The sequence below is a fragment of the Toxorhynchites rutilus genome, chromosome 3 (assembly GCF_029784135.1).
Source record: "Toxorhynchites rutilus septentrionalis strain SRP chromosome 3, ASM2978413v1, whole genome shotgun sequence".
Taxonomy (NCBI): Eukaryota; Metazoa; Arthropoda; class Insecta; order Diptera; family Culicidae; genus Toxorhynchites; species Toxorhynchites rutilus.
The window spans coordinates 297883058-297910851 of NC_073746.1; the positions used below are offsets into that span (position 1 = coordinate 297883058).

General features: G+C 41.0%; 1 protein-coding gene across 1 annotated transcript; it reads left to right on the top strand.

The window, feature by feature from the left end:
• Positions 1 to 308: 308 nt before the first annotated feature.
• Positions 309 to 27242, top strand: LOC129776594 (uncharacterized). The gene is made up of 9 exons (XM_055782327.1): positions 309 to 704; positions 833 to 1579; positions 1647 to 3008; positions 16045 to 17389; positions 17447 to 17660; positions 17724 to 17969; positions 18031 to 18351; positions 18416 to 18532; positions 25124 to 27242. The coding sequence occupies exons 1-9, from the start codon at positions 680 to 682 to the stop codon at positions 25250 to 25252; spliced, it is 4506 nt and encodes a 1501-aa protein (XP_055638302.1). The 5' UTR covers positions 309 to 679; the 3' UTR covers positions 25253 to 27242.
• The last annotated feature ends 552 nt before the right edge of the window (positions 27243 to 27794 follow it).

A 27794-nucleotide genomic window follows, 5' to 3' on the forward strand; every position in this document is an offset into this window, starting at 1 on the left:
ACTGCCAATAAAGAATTCGATTTCGGATCAATCATCTGACAAATTCGGACCTGATTGCTGTTTCTGACTATTTGATGGACATTTGAAAAATCGCCTGGCATCTCTGGTAAACCTGTGCCGTAGTATCTAGTTTCTTGCCAGCAGCTCACATTGTGTGAACGGACAAGGCAAGTCAACCATTTGTTAAGCGAGTTCACCGGGTCAGTAGCTGTTCATTGTGAAGTCAGCTACTAGAAACGTATAAATGGGCCTTTAGATCCGCACTACCCCGGTATATTCTGCTAACTTCATCCCTGTTTGTGAATAATATCTCCTGTCAAAAGTTTGCATCCTTGCAGAAAGAAAATCGAACGGTACGAAAATGGCCAATCGTTGTCCCTGCTGCTAATGAAAAACATTGGCAAGAATTTGTAATCAAAGTCACTCGAAACAGGAATTGGTTTCGTTCCAAGCTAGCCAATGCAATGCCGCGATGTGTGATTTTAGTGCGCTTGAAGATGGCTCGAGTGTAAGCTAAAAGTGCTTCGCAGAATTATCCTCAATCGTCCCACAAAGGGTGGGAGAGGGTACATACTGTTCGACGAAGGAAAAAATCAATAGATTTTCTCGAGCCAGCATAAAACGAAAATATCGGAGGAAAAAATATTTCGTCTTAGAGCACAAAAGAGTGGCAAGCATCATGGAGCTAGCTGTTTTAAAACCAGGTAATGATGTTTATGGAGGAACTGAAGTTTTGTTTGCTCATTGTATTTTTCGAGTGATGGTTATCGATTAAATCAAATTGGTATGTGTTGCGTGATATGTGTATTCATGTTATGTTTTCTTTGGGTAGAAAATCCGGAAGTCCTGCGGTCGATTGGCTGTCAAAATAACAATAACAACGGCGGATGTTGCGATAAAGTTGAAGATAGTGTGCTCGATGGTTCCACCCAACCACAAATGTCCAGCAGCATTGCGAGCATTCTCGAAGATACAACACCGAGTGATTCCGGGATTCAATTACTAGACTCGGAATCCAGCGGTTTAAATGAATCCATGATTTCCAGCGCGGGCGGTTTCGAGTTCGAGGTGACCAATCTGCACAATAACAATAACGGTGGAAACATCGTCTTGGACAGTCCGGTGAAGGAGGAAATTGGAAGATTCGTTGAGATTGATATACAGAAGCATGATGTGGCGTTTTGCGAGGAAGAAGTCGAACAGGCGATGACCTGCAGTCAGTTACCGGATGATATGATTTCAAGCGCGTGTTCCACTTTCGACACTGAAAATATTGTTTATAGGAGACGCGTTAAGAAAACAGTTTCGGCATCGAATAAAACGCCCAAAAAACGGGTTTCCTTCCACGAGGATATATTGAAGAATACGAAAACAGACAATATACATATAGAGCATGGATTCATTACGTACAAAACCGGAGCAAACAAAAACAAAGCCCAGATGGGAGCGAAGGGGCGGTATTCCTGGTGCTCGGAGCACGACGATGATGGGTATGATTATGGTGATGAGGAAGCGGGCGAGGGTAGGCAGTATGTGTACAGGAACGCTTGTTCAGATGTACTGGACTACGGAAAAACAGGTTTGTGAAGAAAAAGCATGAAATCATCATTCTATTATCTTTGAACCGCATTTGATTTATATTTCAGACGTGTTTGAAAACATCGAGGATGAGAAGAACTATGTAAAGTACGACAATTCCGGTATCTTCGAGTACGGACCACCGGAGAAGCGTCCGCCGCCGGCCAAGAAGCTAAAGGATGGCAATGAATTTTACAAGTGCAGCTGTTCCGATTCCAACTCCAGTCTGGATTCGGGCAGCAGCAATGAGGCTTCAAACTACAAACAGGGCAAATTCAACAGCTGCGAGTGTATTGGCCAGGGACAACACCAGAATAACAACAATATTATTTCGGACAACTGTTATTACAGCGAGCCGAACATTGAGCATTTGGACGAGTTCAATGGGAACAGCCTGGCCAGTGGAGAACGCACTGTGAAATCTGTTTGGAGCAAAGAGAAGAAACCTAAGAGTAGCTGCTTGAAGAAAACCAAACGAAATATGATGTATACCAATGTGGTCGTACCCGAGTATGATTTGACCAAGAAAGTTAAGAAATTTAACGTTCATCACTTGTCCGTACTCGATAACAGTAAGATGATTTTTGGTTCCCTGAAAGATATCTTCGGTATAACGCTACCGGAACGTGGAGTGCCCGAAGGGTCGGAAGATCTATCAACAGTACGAGAATGTATTCCAGAGACAAACGATTCAATGATCGATGATTTTACCGTCGTTCAAAAACCGAAGAATTTTCTATCGAAAAGTTTGGACGGGGGCTTCAATGGAAACAAGTCAAATGGAGCAAAAAAATACGTCCATAATGTTGATGAACAGCTCCGTCGCAAGAATGATGAAGATTTATTTGCTCCAAGTCGAAAGAATAGTGTTGAAGAGGAGGAGGAGGAAGATGCCAAAAAACAACAACAGGAGCAGGATTCGCAGCAAATGCAGCCCGAGGAGCCCCAACAAACGGTTCCCTACAGAAACAAATACATTATCAATGGCGAAAGCACAGTTTTCGAGCACACTGGTGTTTCCTACTGTTACGGGGATGAGGAAGGGAAGACGGTTCTGGATGAGCTGACTAGCCAGAAGGAACTGCTGGTGGGCGAGACTACCAGCGGTTCCTTTATCGGGAAAACGCAGATAAAGAAGAAGCTGTCGAATATTTTCCAGAAAATCAACGTGATCGGATCGAACGCGACAACACCGTCTCCTTCAACCGTGGTTCCTCGTAGTGGTGGTGATGGTTTAGAGACCACTACGGAAAATAGCCTCCAGAGCAATATTCGGAAGCAATCGAGCGATGAAGTTGATGGCAATTTGGACGGTCTTATGGAGAAGAAAATAGATAAGGCGCAGAATCGAATGGAAACTAGCACGGTTTCATCGTGTGGAAGCGATCGAAGTTCGTCGATTCAATCAGATTCCAAAGAGCAGAGAGGAGGTAAGTCTAGGTTTATTGATTCAAGAGTCAAGCACATCTGTTTTCCCCAAAAAAATTAACATGAATTATACTCGATTATACTAAGGTGACCGTGACATGACGACTGCGATCATCAAACTATTTTCGCTATACCAGGTAGCAGTTATTCCAGTACTACTGAGACTTCGATAAACTTGATATGAGGCAAATGAGGGTCTGATTAAAAGAATGGAAAATACAGAATTGCACCATTCTTGTCTTTAAAAAGGCTATCGAAACTGTTGGCGATTGACTATAGAAGGCAATAGAAGTCAAAGGATTAGATCTGGAAATGCTAGATCGGATCTATGGCTAAATTATTGAGATGTTCCTCCGGGTAATGTGTTGAGTACCTTATTGTTCATGTCAATCACACGAAATTCTATTCAGTAAGTAAGTAAGTGTGTTGAAAAGATGGCTTCACGATTTAATAGGTGAATATTGGCTTGCCTGCATTGAAAGCGGATGCAAACGAAGTCTTGCAGCTAATCACATTTGGAAAAGAAGAAGCTTCGTCTGATTCTTTCCATGACTTACTGGATAATATTCGGAATTCGGAAAAAAGACGGATGTTCACCTATGTTTACGGATGATTGTTATGGAGGATCGGAAGAAAAAATGATTACATGAACAACTTTATTTAATACTAGCTGACCCGGCAAACTTCGTCCCGCCCAAAATTTATTTTTCGTTATCACATCCTCGTTTTCTTTCCACTTTCGAACGAAGATCAATTTCGTTAGCGCAAACATCAAATGGTCTAATAAAGCTTGTCAATATGTAATTGTAGAACATATGCGAATTGAATTGTTCGAACTTTTCCATTTTTTCAGAGTTTTCCGAAAATTTTCAATTGTCATGTTTGATTGAAGTATGTGTATTATTTTTATGGGACCCCCTCTCCATTCCAGAAGAGGGAGGGGTGTCATACCATCATAGAAACATTCCTCGTACCCAAAAACCCTCACATCCCAAATTTGGCTCAATTTGCTTGATTATTTCTCGAGTTATGCAGAAGTTTGGGTTTTATTTGTATGGCAGCCCCCCTTAGATAGGGGGGAGGAGTGTCTATCCACCATAGAAACATTTTATGCAAATTTGGCTCTCACTATTCACTCGCGAGACGCGACACGGAACTAGGACACAACACTTATAATCCTTACAAACATTAAAATGGTTAAAATTACCTTTTTCGTCGACCGGTTTCGGGCTCGATGTTGCCCATCTGCTGGACGGTGTCCGACTGGTTACGATGGAGCACTAACACATATTCATACGGTTATCAGTACTTGTCGAAGATATATTTTGCTGAGTAATCAGCTTCGTCAGATGGAAGAGTTGAGATGATATTGGTGCATCTTCTTCATTCATAAGTGGGGAATCGCTGGTTGAGATGTACATTGATTCCCATGCATTCAACTGTGAGGATTTTCGTACATTTCTAATAATTTTTGCCTTCTCCCAGTCTACGCAGTGGGCTTGAGTTAAAGCATGTGCTGCCACACTTGATTCGCTGGCTCGTTCATTATCCACCGCATTCTTATGTTCACGTAGGCGGATTTTGAATTTCCGACGAGTTTGACCGATGTATACACTAGTACAGTCTTTGCAGGGAATCTGATAGATCCCTGATTTTTCATCCGGTGGAATTCTACCTTTCAGGTTGCACAAAAGGTCTTTCAGGGTGCTCTCACTTTTGTACACCACATGAAATCCGTGTTTCCGGAGTGTAGACTGGACTGTGTTGGTTATTTTGGGATAGTACGGTAGGCTGATCCATTTGTGTTGTTCCTTCTCAGGCTCTAATGTGGTGTTGTTTTTTCTCCATTTCTTCTTCTCGTGTTTCCGAAGGATTTTCTCCACAAAACATCTCTTGTACCCATTCAGCTCTGCAGCATGGTAGATTCTATTTTTCTCCGCTATGTAATCATCTCTCTCCATTGGTATGTTGAGGAGACGATACACCATGGAGTGGAAGGCTGCTTGTTTTTGTGCGCCGAAGTGATTAGAGTCGGAAGTTATATATCTATCCGTAGACGTTGGTTTACGGTATATCCCAAACTTTAGCCGATTATCTTCCTTCCGGGTAATGTATAGGTCCAGAAAAGGAAGTGTACCGTCTTTTTCTTTTTCGACGGTAAACTTAACCGTCCTATGTCGGGAATTCAACAACTCCAACGTCTGCTTCAAGTAACGTTCTTTCACAACTGCGAAGATGTCATCTACATAGCGTCTCCACATTCGAGGGAAGAATTTTTCTTTCGCCAACTCTGTTTCAAAATCTTTCATGAAAACCTCCGCTAAGAGTGGCGATAGCTTGCTACCCATACTGAGACCGAACGTTTGCTTGTAGAACTTTCCCCTGAACAAAAAGAAGTTCTGATTCATACGGGTTTTCGTTACCAAAAGATATGCGTCGATCTGATTGGGTGGTACGCGTTTCCGTTCCAGATGTCTGCGCAAACTATTTACCGCCTCTGTTACTGGCACGTTCGGAAAAAGAGCTGTAACATCGAACGACACCAGAATTTCCCCTTGCCTAACCTCGAAGCCTTTCAAATGGTCTACCAACTCAAACGAATTGTTGACATTTTTACCGTGAGTTATGGGATATTTTTTTAATTCTTCAACCAACCAAGCAGCCATTTTTTCAGTTGGAGTGCAGATGTTAGACGAAATCGGCCGCATCGCCACTGGATTTTTATGTATTTTTGGGAGGCAGTACAACGATGCCACTTTTGGATTGGGTGCATTCAATTTTCGTTCAAGTTTATCCCCACCCATCAAGTGTGTGATGGGTGGAGATAACCAACGTAACCAATCGATGGCCGATTGGTTACGAAGAAGAAAGTTTTGTTAATGAGTATTCAATTCTTAACACGGTGCAAGAGAAGAGGTTTAATTCCCAACTTTATTCAAATTAAACCCTCAATAAGTAGTGCATCCAGTGAAAAGGCAGCCAAACGTGCCCGAGTACTTTGGCTAGCCGAAGAAATAAGGTGCAAACATAAAGCGCTGTCCATTGTCGAAGAACAGCTGTATTCATTGCACCTACAGCAGTTGAAGCAAGTTGTTTACCACAGTGCTGTTGAGTGTATTGTTCATCGGTGTGTGGAGGGGAACAACGATTGTTGGTAAACAGTGATGTGTAAAATAAGTCGCAATCTCCAGGGACGTGTAAGGAGAACGAAAGAAAGGCATCACAAAAAACTACAACATCTCGCTCTGACGCAGGCGCCACAGAAGGTAATACGATCTCCACAAAACATCGACAATTTTGTTATCAACCTTTCGTCCGCACAGTTCGCTAGAACTGAGCTGGATCTATTGAACAAGGGATTGAATTTTGCCATCTCCCCCTCGCCCCCCCCCATCGCCGACACAGTAAACAATATTGAAAGCGCAATACAGTACAACACTTTCACGTCGAAATCAGCTATACGGTACGACGTTGAGCAATGTTTATTAAAAACAGTACCCAAGACGGAAAGTGGGAAACAGACGAGCTTTGATACCTGGTGTGCAATACGACAGCTAAAAGCTCGCGATGTAGTTTATTCACGGGCAGATAAAGGGAATGCAGTTGTGATCATGGATAAACATGATTATGACTTACGGGTTCTTGACATGATTCGCTCCGGTCCGTATGAAGAGCATTGCTTCAAAAATGGGAAACCTAAAGATCCGCTTAATGCAATGACTGAAGAAGCTAATTCTGTTCGCCAAAAAGTCACACACTTGATGGGTGGGGATAAACTTGAACGAAAATTGAATGTACCCAATCCAAAAGTGGCATCGTTGTACTGCCTCCCAAAAATACATAAAAATCCAGTGGCGATGCGGCCGATTTCGTCTAACATCTGCACTCCAACTGAAAAAATGGCTGCTTGGTTGGTTGAAGAATTAAAAAAATATCCCATAACTCACGGTAAAAATGTCAACAATTCGTTTGAGTTGGTAGACCATTTGAAAGGCTTCGAGGTTAGGCAAGGGGAAATTCTGGTGTCGTTCGATGTTACAGCTCTTTTTCCGAACGTGCCAGTAACAGAGGCGGTAAATAGTTTGCGCAGACATCTGAAACGGAAACGCGTACCACCCAATCAGATCGACGCATATCTTTTGGTAACGAAAACCCGTATGAATCAGAACTTCTTTTTGTTCAGGGGAAAGTTCTACAAGCAAACGTTCGGTCTCAGTATGGGTAGCAAGCTATCGCCACTCTTAGCGGAGGTTTTCATGAAAGATTTTGAAACAGAGTTGGCGAAAGAAAAATTCTTCCCTCGAATGTGGAGACGCTATGTAGATGACACCTTCGCAGTTGTGAAAGAACGTTACTTGAAGCAGACGTTGGAGTTGTTGAATTCCCGACATAGGACGATTAAGTTTACCGTCGAAAAAGATAAAGACGGTACACTTCCTTTTCTGGACCTGTACATTACCCGGAAGGAAGATAATCGGCTAAAGTTTGGGATATACCGTAAACCAACGTCTACGGATAGATATATAACTTCCGACTCTAATCACTTCGGCGCACAAAAACAAGCAGCCTTCCACTCCATGGTGTATCGTCTCCTCAACATACCAATGGAGAGAGATGATTACATAGCGGAGAAAAATAGAATCTACCATGCTGCAGAGCTGAATGGGTACAAGAGATGTTTTGTGGAGAAAATCCTTCGGAAACACGAGAAGAAGAAATGGAGAAAAAACAACACCACATTAGAGCCTGAGAAGGAACAACACAAATGGATCAGCCTACCGTACTATCCCAAAATAACCAACACAGTCCAGTCTACACTCCGGAAACACGGATTTCATGTGGTGTACAAAAGTGAGAGCACCCTGAAAGACCTTTTGTGCAACCTGAAAGGTAGAATTCCACCGGATGAAAAATCAGGGATCTATCAGATTCCCTGCAAAGACTGTACTAGTGTATACATCGGTCAAACTCGTCGGAAATTCAAAATCCGCCTACGTGAACATAAGAATGCGGTGGATAATGAACGAGCCAGCGAATCAAGTGTGGCAGCACATGCTTTAACTCAAGCCCACTGCGTAGACTGGGAGAAGGCAAAAATTATTAGAAATGTACGAAAAGCCTCACAGTTGAATGCATGGGAATCATTGTACATCTCAACCAGCGATTCCCCACTTATGAATGAAGAAGATGCACCAATATCATCTCAACTCTTCCATCTGACGAAGCTGATAACTCAGCAAAATATATCTTCGACAAGTACTGATAACCGTATGAATATGTGTTAGTGCTCCATCGTAACCAGTCGGACACCGTCCAGTAGATGGGCAACATCGAGCCCGAAACCGGTCGACGAAAAAGGTAATTTTAACCATTTTAATGTTTGTAAGGATTATAAGTGTTGTGTCCTAGTTCCGTGTCGCGTCTCGCGAGTGAATAGTGATAAATGTCCTTACGTTAGCACAACAAAAAATAAGTAATTTGGCTCTAATTACTTGATTAATTTTCAAGTTATACAGAAATCTGTGTTTCATCTGTATGGCAGCGAGAGGGGGGAGGAGTGTCTAACCACCATATAAACATTTTATGCACCCTAAAACCTTCACATGCCAACTTTGATTTCGTTTGTTTGATTAATTGCCGAGTAATGCAGAAATTTGTGTGTCATTTGTAATGTCGGGAATATAACCGAAAAGACCTGGAAAGATGTATTGCCTAAATTCAATGTAATTAATTTATGAGAAACAAAAACAATAATCGAAACTGATTCACGTCTATACGTATAACATGATAGGACAGTCTAGAAATAGAAAGTATTGAGAATATAACCATGGTTTCAAGCTGGTATAAATCAATGTAGGCTAGGGGGCTAATGAATGTATGGGAAAAAATCGATCCTAAAATATCAAAAAGTTACCCTATACAAAATGCTCACACCTCGAAAAAACACCCTATGCCGAATTTCAGCTCAATCGGACTTAAGGGAGAGTGGCGCAAAGCTGACTGAAGTTTGAGTTTTTTGAAAATCGAATAATCACCCAAGAGGGAGTAAAGAAAATCGGGGGTTTCGAAAAAAATTGTTGATGTCAAAAGCCGAGTAATGTAATTTTAAAACATTTGGCATCAAACATTTTTTTTAAACCTCGATTTTCGGTGATTTTTCGTTTTTCAAAAAAACTCAAACTTTAACGATTGTGACACCAGTAAATGAAGTCAGAATGAGCTAATATTATGCATAGGGTATATTATCGTGCAAATCAACATTTCGTAGCAAGTTCCGAATGAAAAATCGAGATAACTATTTTAGTCGGCACCCAAAACAATACTTTTCGTTTCGTACTCCGAAAAAAAAACCGAGCCGGTTTTTGACAAAAAAATTTTTTTCGAGATGACACTAGATCACTAGTTTCATGCAATTTTAAGACATTTGACATCAACAATTTTTTTCGAAAACCCCGATTTCCTTCATCTCCCCCCTTGGGTCATTTTTCGATTTTCAAAAAACTCAAACTTTGACCGCTTAGCGCCACTCTCCCTTAAGGCCGATTGTGCTGAAATTCGGCATAGGGTGTTTTCTCGAGGTGGTGAACATTTTTTATGTGGAAACTTTTTGAAATTCGAGATGAACATTTTCATTGGCACCGCGTATGACAGTCGCGTAGAAATATTGAACGAAGACTGAAAACATATTAACTTTGAAAAACCATAACTCAAAAACGTAAAAAAACGCTTACCTGGTTTTTGGATATGTTACAAAATATGCAAAAAAACTCAGCTTTCAGATATATATATATATATATATATATATATATATATATATATATATATATACAGCGTCCTTTATCTTGAACCATGTAAATTATAAAACATAAATACAATCAATGATTGCGAAAATGAAATTCAATCTTTTCGCAGGTGTAATATTTTTTCAAAGAAAACTAGCTCATTGGATTCAAGTTGTTATGTCGATCATCTGAATCGGTCCAATAGTTCAAAAGTTACTAGTTAAGACATTTCCGGAAAAAAGGGAAAAAATGATTTTTCAGACCACCCTGAAACGGAAAAGGGCACCCTAATAAAATATAGAAAAATATGGATCTAATATTTTGCGATAAGGAACAAAACTACCAACTTTAACGAAAATCTGAGAACCACTACATACATCGTTTAAGCATGGATTGGCTGTACAGTAGATCCTCGATTATCCGCGGAATAGTCTGGCATGATCACCGCGTATAACAAAAATCGAATTGAAATTTGAAATTTGTTTTTTATTTCTGAAAATATTTAGCACAGATGTTTACCCTACTTTTCATCTCAATTATTATAATTCCTCTGATCATTGTCCACTGATCATTCAATATGTTTTATCTATCTCAATTGAAAGTGCTTTTAATGCTACCCTCAATCTCTGTTCATTCAGTAATGGGTTTCAATACAACCTGTAGTGTTTCTACTAGGCTAGCTTTCCATTTTTCAATGTAGTCAAACACACAATCGAAGAAATTTTTCATAGGCTTTAAAAAATTTCCATTCTGTATTTAATTTGAATCAACTAGACCAGGGGTTTTCAAATGGTGATCCGCGAAGTTATAGCAAATGCTCCCTCTTGAAAACCCACCTTGAAGAAAACATTCTTCAACTCAATTTCACTGGGCATATAGTGATTTATTTTGTTTACTTCGGGTCAGATGTCGTGCAACGGCGACGCCCAACCAAAATAGAGTTGTTTCCAGTTGTGTAATGTGGATTTCTTTTATTGATTAAAAAATGCAGGTACTCCGTCAAGTGTTTTCACTATAAAAAGTGCTAGACTATTAAGAACACCAATGAAATCATCAGAAATAATAGAAAATTCAGTGGCAAATGCATCGTCTTTTTCAACAAGGCAATAAATGTTTAGAAGGCCACCAACTGATCACTGGTAGATTAACGCCACCAACTGATCACTGGTAGATTAGGTAGTAGTTTAACGCATGGGGTTTCAAATTAATAGCGCAGGACATTTCTCCTATGGAAACAAAATAGGAGCGCAAGCAGTCAAAACTACTTCCCTCGATAAAATATCCACGATTTCATAATTTTTTTAATCGTGTTTTACCAAGCAATTTAGCATGCTGCTTACTGTTCAACTCTTTAGTTGTGTATAAAAATGTCACAGCGAAGTTTTCAATATCGAATGTCAAACATTCGATTTTATGTCGATGACAGCTGTGTAAAATTTCTGCGAATACAATGAGTAAAATTCAAACCAAATTCGAGAAAAAATACACGATGCTACAAAATTTTCTCCTGGCTTGTTTAATGATCTCGGGCAAACCTCGGTGATTAGCGTGCAATTGATCAAACGTACTAATGAGAACAAACTGAAATTTTTGAAGGTGTTATTTAATTAAATTTAAAACTTTTTTTATGACACGATCAATAATCATCTGTAGGTTCTCTTCGTCAATGTTTTTCATCGAACAACTTTTTAGACTGCATTATAATTAATCTTTTTCTGAACAGCATTTTCGTTTACATTCTTTCATCGGAAACGGCTGAACCGAATTGAATGCTACAAGTTTCGTTTGGCGGGAACATGATTAGGGCCATAGATTCCAGAACCTAAAACAACACAAAACCCGTCATTTAGAATATCAATCTTCATGATTTTTCAAAAATAGCTTATTCGTGATTAATTCAAACCTATATAACCTTATTGACGGATATGTTCCGGATCTGGTTTCCGAGAGAAGTGACTACTCTATGACCAGAACCAAATTCCATCATTCGACATATGGTCGACAACTTTATGGTTTTTCAAAACTAGCTCATTGGTGACCATTTCAAATGTTTTGGTCACATTGGGGTTATTCGTATGGTCTCCGGATGACCTCCAGCTCAATTTTAGATCTAGATATAAGAAAAGCACGGCTACAACTTCAGATGGGTGCAACCGGATTAGGTATCCCCAAACCCTCAAAATTATATTTTATATGATCATAGGTAAAGAAATCGAATCAGATTTTTCAAAAATTGTATGATGTATCGCTCTCCATTCGGTTGAAGAGGGCTCAAACTCAAGGACATCAAGATTTGTGCTGAATCCCATGAAAAACCATAGGTAGAGCTCCTGGCAGAAGAAAAAATGAATTTTTGCAGCACTGTGTTATTGAAAATAATGACAAAAAGTTTTTTTGTATACTCAAAATACGGTACAAGTTGATAAAAAACAGGACAATCAAAGGGTCGAAAAAACGGTACTACCCCGTTTAATACGGTACGTTTGGTCAGCCTACGTGTATCCAGTGGCCAGCTAATTTGAAAGGCATGACCAAAACAAAATAGCATAAGCCTACAACTCACTGACAAATTCCAAGGAAGCCTATAGATTAACTGTATCACAACATTAACTCGCTATCGCAAATAATCCACATCGCGGATCATCCACTCGCGGGCTTACGATGCAATGCTTCGCTTGTATTCAAATTGTATTCCGCTATTACTCTGTTGTTCCTTTCTGTCGGTACAATTTGAGAAGCACAAATCGGACAAATCAAAAAGTGAAATTTAGCGCGTTTTGATAATGCATGACATTTCACAACTATTCAATTGTTTAACTAAGAAAAATAAAATTTTATTTTATTTATTGTGGTAGATGCGTAGAAATATAACCTATTCATTTATGCAAACATCTAAAGTTGAAAATCTAATTATCTACTAGATAATCAGTCCCTCCCACTCCAAAAGAATCGCATCGGGTGAGCTCCATGTGTATGAGGTGGACTACCGTCGGATATGTGGACCTGCTAACAGATATCCGGCCAGCTTCGAGGATCGTGTATCCGAGTAACATGAGATTGAATAAAGGGTGTGTCACATCAAATTGCATCACGGAAAAAACGCTGTAGAAATTCGCCCAGTAAACCGATCCTTTTGAAAATTTTAGACAGTAAAATAAAAACTATTAAACAACTTTTGGCATTTTCTTTTTATTCATACTTCGAGCCCAAGCCCGTATGCTCGCACCTTCCTCTTTACCCTGTCCATAAGGTTCTGTATAACGTCAGGTTGTAGTTTTTTTTGAACAGAAATCCATTTTCTCTTGAAGTCCGCCTCCGGTTTGACAACTTTTGGGTTCTTCCGGAGGGCCTGCTTCATAATCGCCCAATATTTCTTTATTGGGCGAAGCTCCGGCGCGTTGGGCGGGTTCATTTCCTTTGGCACGGAGGTGACCCCGTTGGCTTCGTACCACTCCAACACGTCCTTTGAATAGTGGCACGTAGCGAGATCCGGCCAGAAGATGGTCGGGCCCTCGTGCTGCTTCAATAGTGGTAGTAAGCGCTTCTGTAGGCACTCCTTAAGGTAAACCTGCCCGTTTACCGTGCCGGTCATCACGAAGGGGGCCCTCCGCTTTCCGCAAGAGCAGATCGCTTGCCACACCATGTACTTTTTGGCAAACTTGGATAGTTTCTGCTTGCGAATCTCCTCCGGAACGCTGAATTTGTCCTCTGCGGAGAAGAACAACAGGCCCGGCAGCTGACGAAAGTCCGCTTTGACGTAGGTTTCGTCGTCCATTACCAGGCAATGCGGCTTCGTCAGCATTTCGGTGTACAGCTTCCGGGCTCGCGTCTTCCCCACCATGTTTTGCCTTTCGTCGCGGTTAGGAGCCTTCTGAACCTTGTATGTACGCAGGCCCTCCCGCTGCTTGGTCCGCTGGACGAATGAACTTGACAAATTCAGCTTATTGGCGACATCCCGGACCGAACTTCTCGGATCACGTCTAAACTGCTTAACTACGCGCTTGTGATCTTTTTCACTGACGGAGCATTCATTTTTGCCGTTCTTCACCTTCCGGTCGATGGTTAGGTTCTCGAAGTATCGTTTTAGTACTCTGCTGACCGTGGATTGGACGATTCCCAGCATCTTACCGATGTCCTGATGTGACAACTCCGGAATTCTCGAAATGAGTGCGCAGGATTAATTCACGACGCTCTTTTTCGTTCGACGACATTTTTCCCAATTTACGAAAAATTGACAGTCAGTTGACTTATCTGATTATAAGCGAAAGCGATTATAATTCCTAAAAATTAAATTTCTACAGCGTTTTTTCCGTGATGCAATTTGATGTGACACACCCTTTATAATAGAACGATTCGGCTTGCTTTATGACATTGTTTTACAGCAAACGATTTTTTAATCAGATTATCACTCAATATGATTTTTTGGAAATTAATTCAATTTTGTTATGTCGCAGATGGAATGTTAATTGAACACTTTCTTTTGTTCCTAGAATTTATATAATTCAGTTCATACTAGATCCCGTGGTCGAGTAATTAGCGACAAACCGATTGGAGTTTGATAAAGAGTACGCGCGATGAATAACAGAATATATTGTTACATTCTAAGGTTTAAAAAAGATAACTCCGTCGCCGCGATTAGATTTCGATGAAAACGTTTGATAAATAATACAATATGTAGCTGATCCAAATAATTTTACTGTTTTTCCTTCTCAGGTAACTTCTCCACCGCGTGACTCATAAGGTTTCCGAATTTTCGTTCCGTCCATTACTCGATAGTTCGCGTTTACATAATCATATCACTTACCTCAGTGAATCCCGATTATTACCTCTCCCCACTAACAACTAATCCTTCCTTGATAATCGCTAGGGAACCACGCTATAACAGTTCGCAAAGCAATGCTTTATCAATACACGAAATTCGGATTTTTCCATTTTTTCACAATTACAAAAGTTGCTTCACTCTCAATGCTGTAACTCACGAACCAATCGACCGATTGCTGTCAAATTTTGTCACGTATCCATTGGAAGATGGTGCTTTATGATAGATTTTTGCAAGAGGCGCCATCTAGATGTCAACTTTATGAACTGTTGGAGGCGACCCTTCTGGCCTTCGGGCGGCGATTATCATACTAACATTCCTTTCCTTCCCTCGGTGACTGTAAGGACGTGTCCGGCTTCGTTATTGACTGTTTAAAGCTCGAATCACCGAAACTTGCACAATGAGGATTTACTATTCCCAAGCGTCATTCAGTGTGTTCTTTGTGCAATTTTTCTGATTCAGGTCAATCATGCAGAGCAACTACGGAATGTACAGTCTACCCAAGCTCAAGCTCAACAACTACTCCATCAAGTAGTGCGTTGGCCTTTGGATATTCGTGGTAATACTACGTTCTAGAGCATCTTTAATTAGAGCATCTTTAAACGGCCGGAAAACAAGTCAGACCATTTAGGTGTTCTCGAAACAAAAAGAACAGGCTAAAATATCTTGAGACGAATCTTCTGAGAGTTACAGTTTACTGCCGTTTGGCTCAACACCTGTTAAACGTAACAAAAGCGACGATATTGAATAAAACGACACCTTTCGGGACGACGAAGTGGCAAACGAAAATAATTACCAATGTCGCGATCAAGCAAAACAATCAAATTGCTAACGAAATCGACCGTTATGTTAAAATATTCCGATTCGATCGCCATCACGATCCTTATGTTACTCTAAGCAGTACAAACTCGTAACTTTCAGGGTTTTCTAGAGTTTATATCTCAGCTCCTTGCTGTAGTATTTACAGCGAAAGACTATTCCCTGAAGCCTGGCCTGATGTGCGAAGAAAAGCGCAATCGGTTGTCACAATCAACTGCTGGAAATGTAATATTCATTCTTCATAATTAGCACTGGTTGATTTTGAATACTTCCTAATACGTAGCGTCTTTTCTGAATTAAAGTCAGTTTAAGGCCAACTGAAGGTTCAAGAAAAACTCAATAACTCTGTCATAGTTGAGATTCGTCTATACGCGTAGAAGGATTTTTTTTCATCTAATATGATACTCTAGCACCTCTTGTAATATTCTTGTCGGCAACCTAACACCATCTATACTACTCTACGTTACTCTACAGCCTACATGAGACAAAATAACATTTCTCTTGATTCAAAAGTCAGTAGGTTCCTTATCTGTTCGAGTCTTATCAAATCAATAAACGAAAAAAAAAACTCCAAATGTCTCACGTAAAGCTAACACTAACACATTTTTCTCCTATCAGTGAATACTCGCGACCAGCCTCCTCACAGCAATCTCAGCTCCCCGCGGGGCTCTATCAGCAAGAACAGACATCTCTCTTCGCCATTACGTAAGAAATCCCTTACAACCCGGCTCGAATCACGCGCCCGCATGAGCCCGGACTTGTTCAATCTGGGTGGCCTCCCACCGATTCGGCACCTTAGCTCGGATCATCGTCAGCTTATTTCCGAGGAATTCGATGACATCCTCACCGTTACAACCACGTCCGCGTCAACCTACACGGACAAGGACAGCAGCGATATTGTCATCTTGGACTATCCCTCCACAAGTAGCACCCCAACGCCACAACCCGAGTTGGAATCCGTATCGGAGAGGACCCCCTTCGTACCACCCAGCAAACGCCACAACCCGATGACGGCTTCGACAAGTTCGACGTCGACATCGAAGAGTTCGCTTATTAATCGTTTCCTGCGCAATGTCACCCAGAAAAAGATACTCGAGGCCACCATCAAGCAGAATAGCTTCTTCCAGTCCAAAGTCAATACGGAGCGTAAATTGTTTGGAAACCTCATCCCGAAGGGTGTCGCTTCAGTGAACCGAGAGCTAATAGAGGATTTGAATGCGGAGATCGCAATGGAAATTGAGCTCAGTTCATCCGCCTGTCAGCTGGATCGAATTCAATTGAACGAGTGCCACCTTGGCCAGGGGTACGGACTGTCCCTCGGGGACATTAAATTTGATGGTGGTGGTGTAGGGGTGGGAGAAATTCCGGTGGAAATTTTCAACGGTAATCGATTGCACATTTTCCGAAATGAGAATGAAGCACTGATGAAGGTTTTCAAATTGTACAATGGATACAGTAGAGAGGGTTATATGACGCCGGTGTTGGTTTTCCTAACCGACAAAACGCTGTATGTGACAGATCAGGTAAGAAACCGTCTGTCCAATAAGTTTGTGCTTCCTTATTCGGAACTAGATGTGATATTGGTGGGTCCGTATGGTAATACAGTTCTGCTGAGTAATTCAGCACGTGATATGCAGCAAGTTTTGCTAGCGGGTGGTCCGTATCCTGCGGATGGGTTAGTGGCAAGCTTGGAACTTTGCGCCAGACGGGGAGGATCGGTGCTTCCAGCAGTGGGGCAACTTACCCTAGATCATCTGGCTCCGTTGCAGGCATTTGTGCGGGATAATTCGAACGTCAGTCGAGATGATGCCTGGCGGTATTACGCAGTGGTAAATGTACCCGCTGGAACGTTGGGTGGTGAGGAGGAACCACTTGGTCCACACATAAAGGGTCCGTTGATGCACAGGAGAATGTCACACGCCGGGTTCGTGGACAACTGGTCGGCGGGATACTTTTTGCTTAAGTGAGTTAATTCAGTATAAAAAACCAACGTTTGAGGCTAACCTTCCAATGTTTGCAGAGCTGGAGTTCTCTATCTCTTCTCGGACGCAAGTCAAAAGCTGCCGTCATGGGCAGTCGCTTTGGCTGAGTGTCAGGGTGCAAGAAGATCCCTCAATTCTGGGAGACCATACTGCTTCGAGCTGCTGCTGAGAACCGGTGCATTGCAATTGGCGGCTCCCGACGAATACGTAGCTTCCGACTGGCTCCAGGCATTGGTGCAAGCTGCTAGTGGGGTAACAATCGAACGAGAGACTCTCTGTTAAGGTTTTTCAATCGATTCTATTCTTACAAAACAGCTCTTCGAGCTCCAGGAACGCAGGCAAACTCTTGGGTGCACCCTGATCATGACATCGAATCATCTACTAACACTGCGCGAGGATTTCAGTGCTCCTCTAAGGAGGAACACTGTTTCATCCAGTGGGAATTCCAGTGTTATAATGTCACCGGCGAAGGAAAATCTAAATCCAAATGCTCAACAACCGACACTGTCGGGTCAACAGAGGAAGCTCAGCAATTCAAATATGCTGGATACTTCTAGTGAGGTAAGCTATTGAGAAAAAACGTGCGCACATGTGAATTATATCATTTTTTCACACAAAACAGATAAGCTCAATTCGCTCAACGGGAAGCACTCCGACGCGGTTCCACAGTATGGCATACAGTGATCGCCGATCCAACTCAACCACCAGCACACCTACCAAGGGCAGCGAAAGGCATCCTGGTAGTCATAGTTTTATGGCAAATGGTCCAATCTACCGCCGACCGTCGTCAGTGGATGGGATTACAAACGAGGAAAGAAGTCACACCAACATGAGCAGCTTCTATGGGAAGAACTCCGGCGTGGAGGTGCTCACCTGCGCTAGTATCAGTGAAATGATCGCGGTTAAAATTCCGGCAATCTCCTCCAATTGGTGGTGCATTTTGGTGAGAAAAGAATAAGTTGTTGAGGATTGATAGAACATTATTGTTCTTTTTTTATTTTCCGTAGGAATTTGAATGTCAAGAAGTACGAGAGAATTCCGGTGATCTAGTGGTGTTTTTCTCAACTAGCTCTGAGCAGGAGAGGTTCCTTTCCATGCTGGAATCTGTTTGGCATTCTAAGAAGGTAAATACTGCGTCTTCTATCAATATGGAAAATATTATGTGGTTGAAAAAGCTCTGGGCACCTTCGTGGCTCAGCTTCATATGTCTAACTGATCTATGACGTAATATCAGTACGCGCCATTTTTTTAATCACGCGCTTACTGTGGATTGTATATTGTGTCCAAGTCAGTGGAAAAAGAAGCCTCAACAAAGCCAGACAAAGGTGCTGGCCGATTCATCGCCATTACTATTGAAGAAGAACATGACAGAAGGCGCGAGGATCTCCTGATCATGAGATCTAATCATTCTCTTCAATTAAACCCCTGATCTCGCTTTCCCTACTCCCACTCAACCATCCATCTCGTCTCCTCCCTCTGTTGTCACCGCTTCCACTCAATCTTCGTCCTCGTCTTCGTCTCCCGTTGTTCGTCCCCGTATCAAGGTATATAAAATGGACCTGAAACTGGCTCGTGACTGATCGGAAGCAAGGAAACGAGATTGTTGTCAACCAAAGATTTACCCTAGAATATCGTGTTTACGTTCCGTCTCGCGTAGTTGAAATTGACGGTGTGATATCCGAAACCGGTCTAACGTGCAAATACTTTACGAACAAATGATGATGATGTTGGATTAAAGAGGCTTTAAACTTTTCAGTTCATTCGCCTCTTGACGAACAAAGGTGTTGGCAATTTTATAAAACTTCCCTCGATGACAGTCGAGATCTTGGGCTGCCGCCAGCTCGGAACAGTTTCCCATCAAGGGGGAAAACAATATTTACGCCATCAGATTCGTTTCGAGTCTCGTTTTCTGGTTCCACCCACCCTGGCTACGTCATGGTAGAAAACATGAGGCTACCTGTGAGACATTTTGTTCCTCAGCATATGACATGCCTTAAGTGCAAATCAGTAGGCCACACGGCGGCTTATTGCGCTAACAAGAAGCTCTGTGCCCCTTGCGGAGAGTAACATGGGACAAACCTTGCATAGATAACGAACCTGAGTGTCCGTATTGCAGGGAACCCCATACGAGCTCTCTGCATGTGAAATGTTTGAAAGTAGCAGGGATAAATTTAAGCGCTTTTTGAAGGAACGTTCCAAGCCATCTTTCGCGGAAATCCTGAAGAGCACTTTCCCACTAGCCCAGCAACAACAACAACCGATCATCACGAACAATACCTTCGCCACGCTGCCATTTGACGAAATGAAAACGGACGCAGCTAACAAGGGCACACCATTTATCTTCCAAAGGAATCCCCGACGCAAAAATGTATCCACTTCCAAAATTCAAGAACAAGCCCCACCGGTGAAACCCTCTGTTAGCTTGCCTACCAAACCGAGTGCAGCGGAATAGCAAAATCAGGACCCTGCTGGCTTCCGTGGGAGTAGTTCACTTTTGAAAAATTCGAGGGAACATCAAAAACCCCAATTGTCACTATTTGATCGATCTCAATCGGAATTTTTAAGGTTGTCTGACATCGTGGATAAAATCATCATGTTCTTTAATGTTTCCAACTCCATCAGAACCATTATCACCGCGATGCTTACTATAGTAAAAACATGTTTGCAGCAATTGATGCAAACATGACCCCTCCTTGCAATGATTATCCCTCTCGATGCCTAGTTTCAACAAAGAGGTCGTAGATATCACTGTTTTACAGTGGAATTGTCGTATTCTCATTCCTAAATTGGATATGTTCAAATTTTTAATTCATAACATTAATTGTGATGTTTTTGCTCTGTCCGAAACTTGGCTTTCTTGCAGTTGTAGGAGTATAAAAAGTAAGAAATTTCCTTTCTCGTTTGATCACCGGCAGCGCGGTTCGCACTCAAACGAAACCCATCCCAGGTTCCAGCATTCGTCGTTGGCCTCTCCATCCATGGTGGGATAGCCAATGTTCCAAGCTTTATCGGGATAAACTGAATGCATTCAAACTTTTTCGGAAACGTGGAACCATGGACAATTTTCAAACGTATTTAGTTCTATTAGCATCAATTTAAAAACTTGATCACAGGGAAAAAAATGCATGTGGGAGGTTTGTCACGAGAAACGTCAATACAAATTGTTCCCAGTGATAATTATTCAGTTAAAAACAAGAAAAAGGCGTTTTCCATCACTGAGTGGTGTTGGCGGTTACGTCAACCATGCATATTAGGGCAGTGATGTAGTATGCCAGTGTCTGTTTTCAATCAGCTGCCAAAACACGGCTCATTAAACTCAAGCGCAGTCAATATATATATATATATGGACGAGTCCACAAGAATTTTAGTGTTTATCGAATTTTTCTCCCTTTTCGTCCCACGGTCTTCAGTATCCTTGTTCAGTGTATATTGCTAAATTGGCAGCGACTCGCTTGACGTTGGACAACGCCACCTCACGATTTGTTGAACATTATTACATTGTGACGGATAGTCTTAACTCTATCGAAGCTATCCGTTCAGTGAGGCCGGAAAATCATTCACCGTACTTCCTCGAGAAGATACGATTGTTTTTTGAATGCTTCATCCGGTCGCTGTTATGTCATCACCTTTGTCTGGGTCCCTTCACATTGCTCAATCCCGGATAATGAGAGGGCTGACTTCAATGAATTTTATCTTTAGTCTAACTGGTAACGCAAATGGAACGAAGATGAATTGGGTCGATGGCTCCATTCGATTATCCCTAGGGTTAGCCTCAAATCATGGTTCAAAAGTCTGGACTTGAGTCGGGATTTCTCCTGACTGACCAATCCCTGTTGGTTACATGCGCTACCCTTTCGTATTCATCTTGCCGGCAACAATCTCTGCGGTTGTGACCAAGGCTACCACGATATCGAACACGTTGTTTGGTCGTGCGAGGTCTATCTTGTCGTCAAATCGAATTTGGAAAACTCCTTTAGGGCCCGAGAAAGGCAGCCCAATGTGCCGGTGGGAGATGTATTGGTTCGGTTGAATCTTGGTGACATATCCCAATTTTATGTGATTGTCCCTTCGCGAGCAATCGGTTCTCTTCTTACTAATAGTGAAATAAGTTGAAATGTGAATACATAATAGATAAAAGGTTTAGGAATTGAGTGTGATCATCAACATTGTTACAATCGCCTTATATCCCATACTTTTCTTTTTTTTTATTCAAATCGTTTATTTTTACAGGCTCAGTTACATAGGTTTAAAGGAGCCGAACTCCTTACTGTATTGTTACTAGTATATATACATTTTTCCTTAATTCTAATGTTAATAATATAGGAAACCGATTACTCGCGGTCGACTCGAGTTTAGAAGGGTGACATATTTTCTTCAGGAAAAGGAGAGGATATGAGGATATGTTGACAATGATCACACTCATCACAATCAATTCTTAAACCTATCTTATTAGCGATCTAACGTACAAATCTACACCTAGGCGGCGCTGCGGTGAAAGTGATGATGGTTTTAAATTTTGCCATGTGACCTTATGGAAGGTTTGTAGTTCTTTCCATAAATTACAATGTTATAACCATAAAAGATTATTTGATTGCGATGAAGTTGTAAGAAATTGAATTCTGCGCAATTTTATATATAACATGTTATTTATTTACCTCTTTCAGTAGTGAAAACTATAAAAATGTTGACAATGGTTGAATTGAAGAAGGAAATTCGAGAGCACAAACAAACACAAGTAGAAAAATACACGATTCCTGCATGTGAGAACTACCTTAGAAAGCCCGGAAGTAAAATATACGTGATTTGTTTTTGAGTTTTATTAGCATCATTTTCTTAGTTCAAAAACAAAATCCAGATGTCTCACCGATTGTTTACGTTTTGCGTTAGATCGCCAAAATCTAATATTAGTCCTGCGGTATTTCCGCGAGGTGTCGTTGTAAGCGCGTAGTTCTAGTTGTATTCATTGTATCGAGTCATACTATAGCTTGTTGTATTTTTGCGCGCTATAATATAGTCCTTGGCAGTGTTTTGTTTGCTCCTCCACGCTCCGGAAGGCCTGTCGTCGAAAATTGCGACAAAATCGCTGAATTAGCCGAGAAAGAACGGCATAGTAGCAGCCGTAGCATCGGCCAAGAGCTGGGGATAAGTCATCAAACCGTTATTAACCATTTGAAGAAGCTTGGATTCACAAAGAACCTCGATGTATGGGTGCCACACACGTTGACGCAAAAAAACATCTCTGACCGTATCGACGCATGTGAATCGCTGCTGAATCGCAACAAAATCGACACGTTTCTGAAGCGGATGGTGATTGGCGATGAAAAGTGGGTCACCTACGACAACGTGAAGCGCAAACGGTCGTGGTCGAAGCCCGCTGAAGCGGCTCAGACGGTGGCCAAGCCCTCATTAACGGAAGGTTCTGCTGTGTGTTTGGTGGGATTGTCAAGGAATAATCTATTATGAGCTGCTTCCCTATGGCCAAACGCTCAATTCGGACCTGTACTGCCAACAACTGGACCGCTTGAAGGTAGCACTCATGAAGAAGAGGCCATCTTTGATAAACAAAGGCCGCATTGTCTTCCATCAGGACAACGCCAGGCCACACACTTCTTTGGTGACGCATCAGAAGCTCCGGGAGCTCGGATGGGAGGTTCTTTTGCATCCGCCGTATAGTCCGGACCTTGCACCAAGTGACTACCACCTGTTTTTGTCCATGGCGAACGAGCTAGGTAGTCAGAAGTTAGCCACAAAAGAGGCCTGTGAAAATTGGCTATCCGAGTTTTTTGCCAATAAGGAAGCGAGCTTCTATAACAGGGGTATTATGAAGTTGGCATCTCGTTGGGAACAAGTCATCGAACAAAACGGCGCATATTTGACTTAAAACAGATGATTGTAACTAATTTTATGAACAAATGAAAATTCAAAAAAAAGATACCGCAGGACTTTTTTGACAGCCTCCGATCTCTCACAAAGGAATAGGAAAAGGAAAAACTAAGAGTCAACACGTCTCTCACCGGCACCATAGGCTGCCTTCCTCGGGCCCGAAGGGTGTCTTCTAAATTCGATCTGACGACAAGATACAGCTCGCACGACCAAACAACGTGCTCGATGTCGTGGTAACCTTGGCCACAAACACAAAGATTGTTGTCGGCAAGATTAATACGATAGAGTAGCGCGTCTAACGAACAGTGATTGGACATGAGTCGGGAGAAGGTGCGAATAAAGTCCCGACTCAAGTCCAGACTTTTGAACCATGGTTTAAGGCTAACCTTAGGGATAATCAAGTGGAGCCACCGGCCCAATTCATCTTCGTTCCATTTGCGTTGCCAGTTAACTATGGTATTTTTGCGGACTAAAGAATAAAATTCATTGAAGGCGATTTGACGCTGATAAATATCGCCTTCAATTGCACCTACCTTTGCTAATGAGTCAGCCCTCTCATTACCCGGAATTGAGCAATGTGAAGGGACCCAGACAAAGGTAATGACATAACAGTGTCTGGATAAAGCACTCAAAATTTCTCGTATTCTCTCAAGGAAGTACGGCGAGTGCTTTTCCGGCCTCACTGAACGGATAGCTTCGAGAGAGCTAAGACTATCCGTTACAATGTAATAGTGTTCAACAGGTCGTGAGGCGACGTTGTCCAGCGCCCAGTGTATTGCTGCCATTTCAGCAATATACACTAAGTAAGGATTCTGAAGACTGTAGGAGGTGCTAAAAAATTCGTTGAACACTCCAAATCCTGTGGACTCATTCATAGAGGACCCATCAGTAATTGTACGGAGAAAGTTTATTCTTTGTTGACATTTTTTACTCAGATACCTAATATGGGCCCCCCAAGTACATTTGGAGTCGAACCAGACACCAAGATACTTGAATGACATAGCATGAGTGTTGGGTTTACCCAAAAATTGAAGCTTTGGTTTTGCTGGTTTATGCTTCCTAAAAGAAAACACCATCTCTGTTTTCTCCGTGGAGAATTCGATCCCTAGCCCAATGGCCCAGGTTGAAAAATTGTTCAATGTATCTTGTAAGGGTTCTTGCAGGTCGGATTCGTTTGATCCTACAACAGACACCACTCCATCATCTGCAAGTTGTCTTAGGATGCAATTTTGTGTAAGGCAATTGTCAATGTCGCTTACGTAGAAGTTGTTCAAAATAGGGCTTAACATACTTTTCTTAATATTAAGGAAACATTATCATATATACTAGTAAAAATACAGTTGAGATTTTGGCTTTTTTAAACTTATGTAAAAATTAACGAATTTGAAAAAAAACGGTGCAACTATTATCACGTATACGGTAATCGGCTTGAAGATATTAGAAGGTCAATGAGACACTAAACGTGGTATACGATTAAAGGGAAACGTGTTGATTTTGTCCATTGTGACGAGCAAAATTTACTTACAAAAATATACATTAGGGTGAGTTCAGACTAGTGATATATTCATGTTAAGAAATATGATGAATATATTCATATTTTCGATGAATTTATTCACCTGAAGTAGAACTGCATCCAACTTTAGTGATTTCTCACCAGTGAGAAATTCACAAGCGTTTACATATGCTGAATTTATTCAAGTTATATATGCCTCGAATAAGTGTATCATATTTATTCTCACCCGTTTACACCTATTTTCACGTGAATAAATCCATCTATAGCTATAGATCTCCCTAATGTAAACCCGCCATTATATTATATCCTTCATCCACAGGATGACCCCTTTCCGGCCTCAATTGTGACGAGCGCGGATGAGCTTTACCAACACTGTTCGAAAATTTTCCTCGAGATTAACCGATCCTGGGAGCCGCTACTATCCGCCGCTCTCGGTTACCCACAGTAATCATCAAGCCAACGGTGTATGTTAATGATAACAATGAGTCTCATCGCCTCCGTTGGTTAATCTCTCTCACTGCTTGGCTACCGATCGATAATTACAGGAATGGTATGGCGAGCGGTGGACGCGGTATAGTTAATAAGATAGGATAGCAAAACAGCTTTATTAGAGATTTATTTTTTGGGCTGGTTCCAAACAAAAAGTAAGTATGTTATATTTTGCCGCTTCATTGGGTGTCCCATTTCGTTTAGAAACTGGATAATTGTGAAAAAAGTCCCTCTAATGTCCTGGTGCTTGATCAGGTATTATCGATATTATCGAATATCGATCAGATTCGTTGGATATAATCTATTTTGGGAGGAAACTGGACCTATAATCAAAAAAAACTAATTTACGAAAGTATATCACATCAGACAGAGAATTCTATCACAAAACACCTAATCAATAAATGTGTTTAGCTTTATATGTAATCAATGTGCTAGAAATTACTATGATCGCTTTTTATGGTACACATCATGATATATATAACGATATTTATGTCATATATCAGATCGATGAAATGTCAACCTTCTGAATGCAAACTGAAACGCTTTCGTACGATCAATCTGCTAACCTTATATGCTTTGTGATAATTCTATCTTTGGTTAATTAATTGTTATTTGTTTTGTAATAATGGCAAACTTTTGTTAAATCTGCACCAAATTTCAGTGAAGCTTTGAAAAGCTCACGCAAAATTTGATAATTATTCTAGATTCTAGATAATTTCGCAAGTGAAATAAAACACATTATAGTTTCAACAATCGGCTTTAAACGTTACAAATAATACTGAGCAGATAGGTCAGTACCGTTGGATAGAATATCGATACTTTATTACGATTTATATAAAAACAATACACCTTGAAGAACAACTATAATCGAAACCACACATAGCCGGAAGCACATTCATCACTTCTACCCAATCACGGAAAACTAATTTTATCCCAACAACATCAAACATCCCTTATGCACCGCAGGGAGATAATAAGTAAAGTTGAACAATATTTACTACAATGACGTGCTTAGCTGTAAGGCTTGATATTAACCCTGAAGTAAACTCAGCAAACATTAGGCGTAAAAAAACGCCAACGAATTATCACACAAATGCAGCTTCAGCATAAGAAACTTGCCATAAGGTCTTATACGCATGCACAATATAGGCGGGTGATCCACATCACCCATTTTTGCTCCTCTATCGTATCATCCTCAGCTGTCGTATCCAAAAATTCGCCCAACTTTATTCTAATCTCTAATCTAATCTAGTCAGCTGGTGCAAATAAAAAAAAGACAGTGACGCTTGGCATTTTTTTTTCCATTTAAGATTATATCTATCTATTCTAAATATGAGGAACTAGATCGTCCGCTATGTTTTGGGTTCAATAATTGTAGATGATATTTTTTATATTTATATAATTAACCTTGTATATTTTGAAATCGTAAGCGATAAAATCTTGGTGATGAAACTTGATTCGTACGAGATTTGAATCTCTTAGGGGTTAGAACGTGTATTGACAAATAAAGGATCATGAGTTTCGTAAAGGCGGAGCAGATAGACAGGAGAAATGAAGATGAAGCGAAGACACAAACAAAAATGGTACAATTTCTTCGCACGAACCGACTGAATTTTGGATGGAAAATGTATTTCTCATGCAAAAGCAAAAATAAGTAAAAAAAAGTACAGACACACTTACAAACCACTAACAAAGTTATTGAACTTTAATCTTTTGATTCGAAGAAAACCGCAGATATAAACATTTGACCTTATAATACTCCTAATATTCATAACCCAAACTGGCAGTGTATTACGCCAGGAGATAGTAGAAACTCCACAACGATCAGTGTATAACCAACTGAATCAAACAAAATTCGCAGCCATAAAAGCAAACCAATAGTTACCCTTTTCCCAATGATATCAAAGTGAAACAGTCAAACAGTAATGAAAAGAATGTTTGAAAATGTGGATTTTACGATTTCTTTTTTGATCCGAAATGCCTGAATGTGCATGAATGCCTTACCAATCGACGCCATGGGCTCAGTTCGTCGATACTTGCTGCAGTAGAAATGATAAGTGCACTGCGAAGCTTTAAATCAACAAGGTAAACAAACACATCAAAACAAATTAGACGACGACTCGACTGATACATTATGCGGGCGCTACACGATTCGTCCAACGTTCCACTCGAATGTTGGACTCAAACATTTGACTCGATGAATCGACAAATGTGACGAATGTGCTGCTACACGGTGAAATGAATGTTCGATTCAATGCAATCGGTCCAAACAATCGGCGAGTATTTGGATCGAATGTTTATTGTTTTTATTTACCATCAAAAACGTTTGGAAACTGGATGACGATGCGAGCGTTGAAATTGCTACCGTAGCAATTGTACTGATATCGGGCTGTAAATTGAAAATGTTTGAAATCAACATTATTAAACTGCAATATTTTGCCGAATATTTTGATTTTTATGGATCAATTTCATAGTTCCTTCATCTACAACTTGTAAACAAA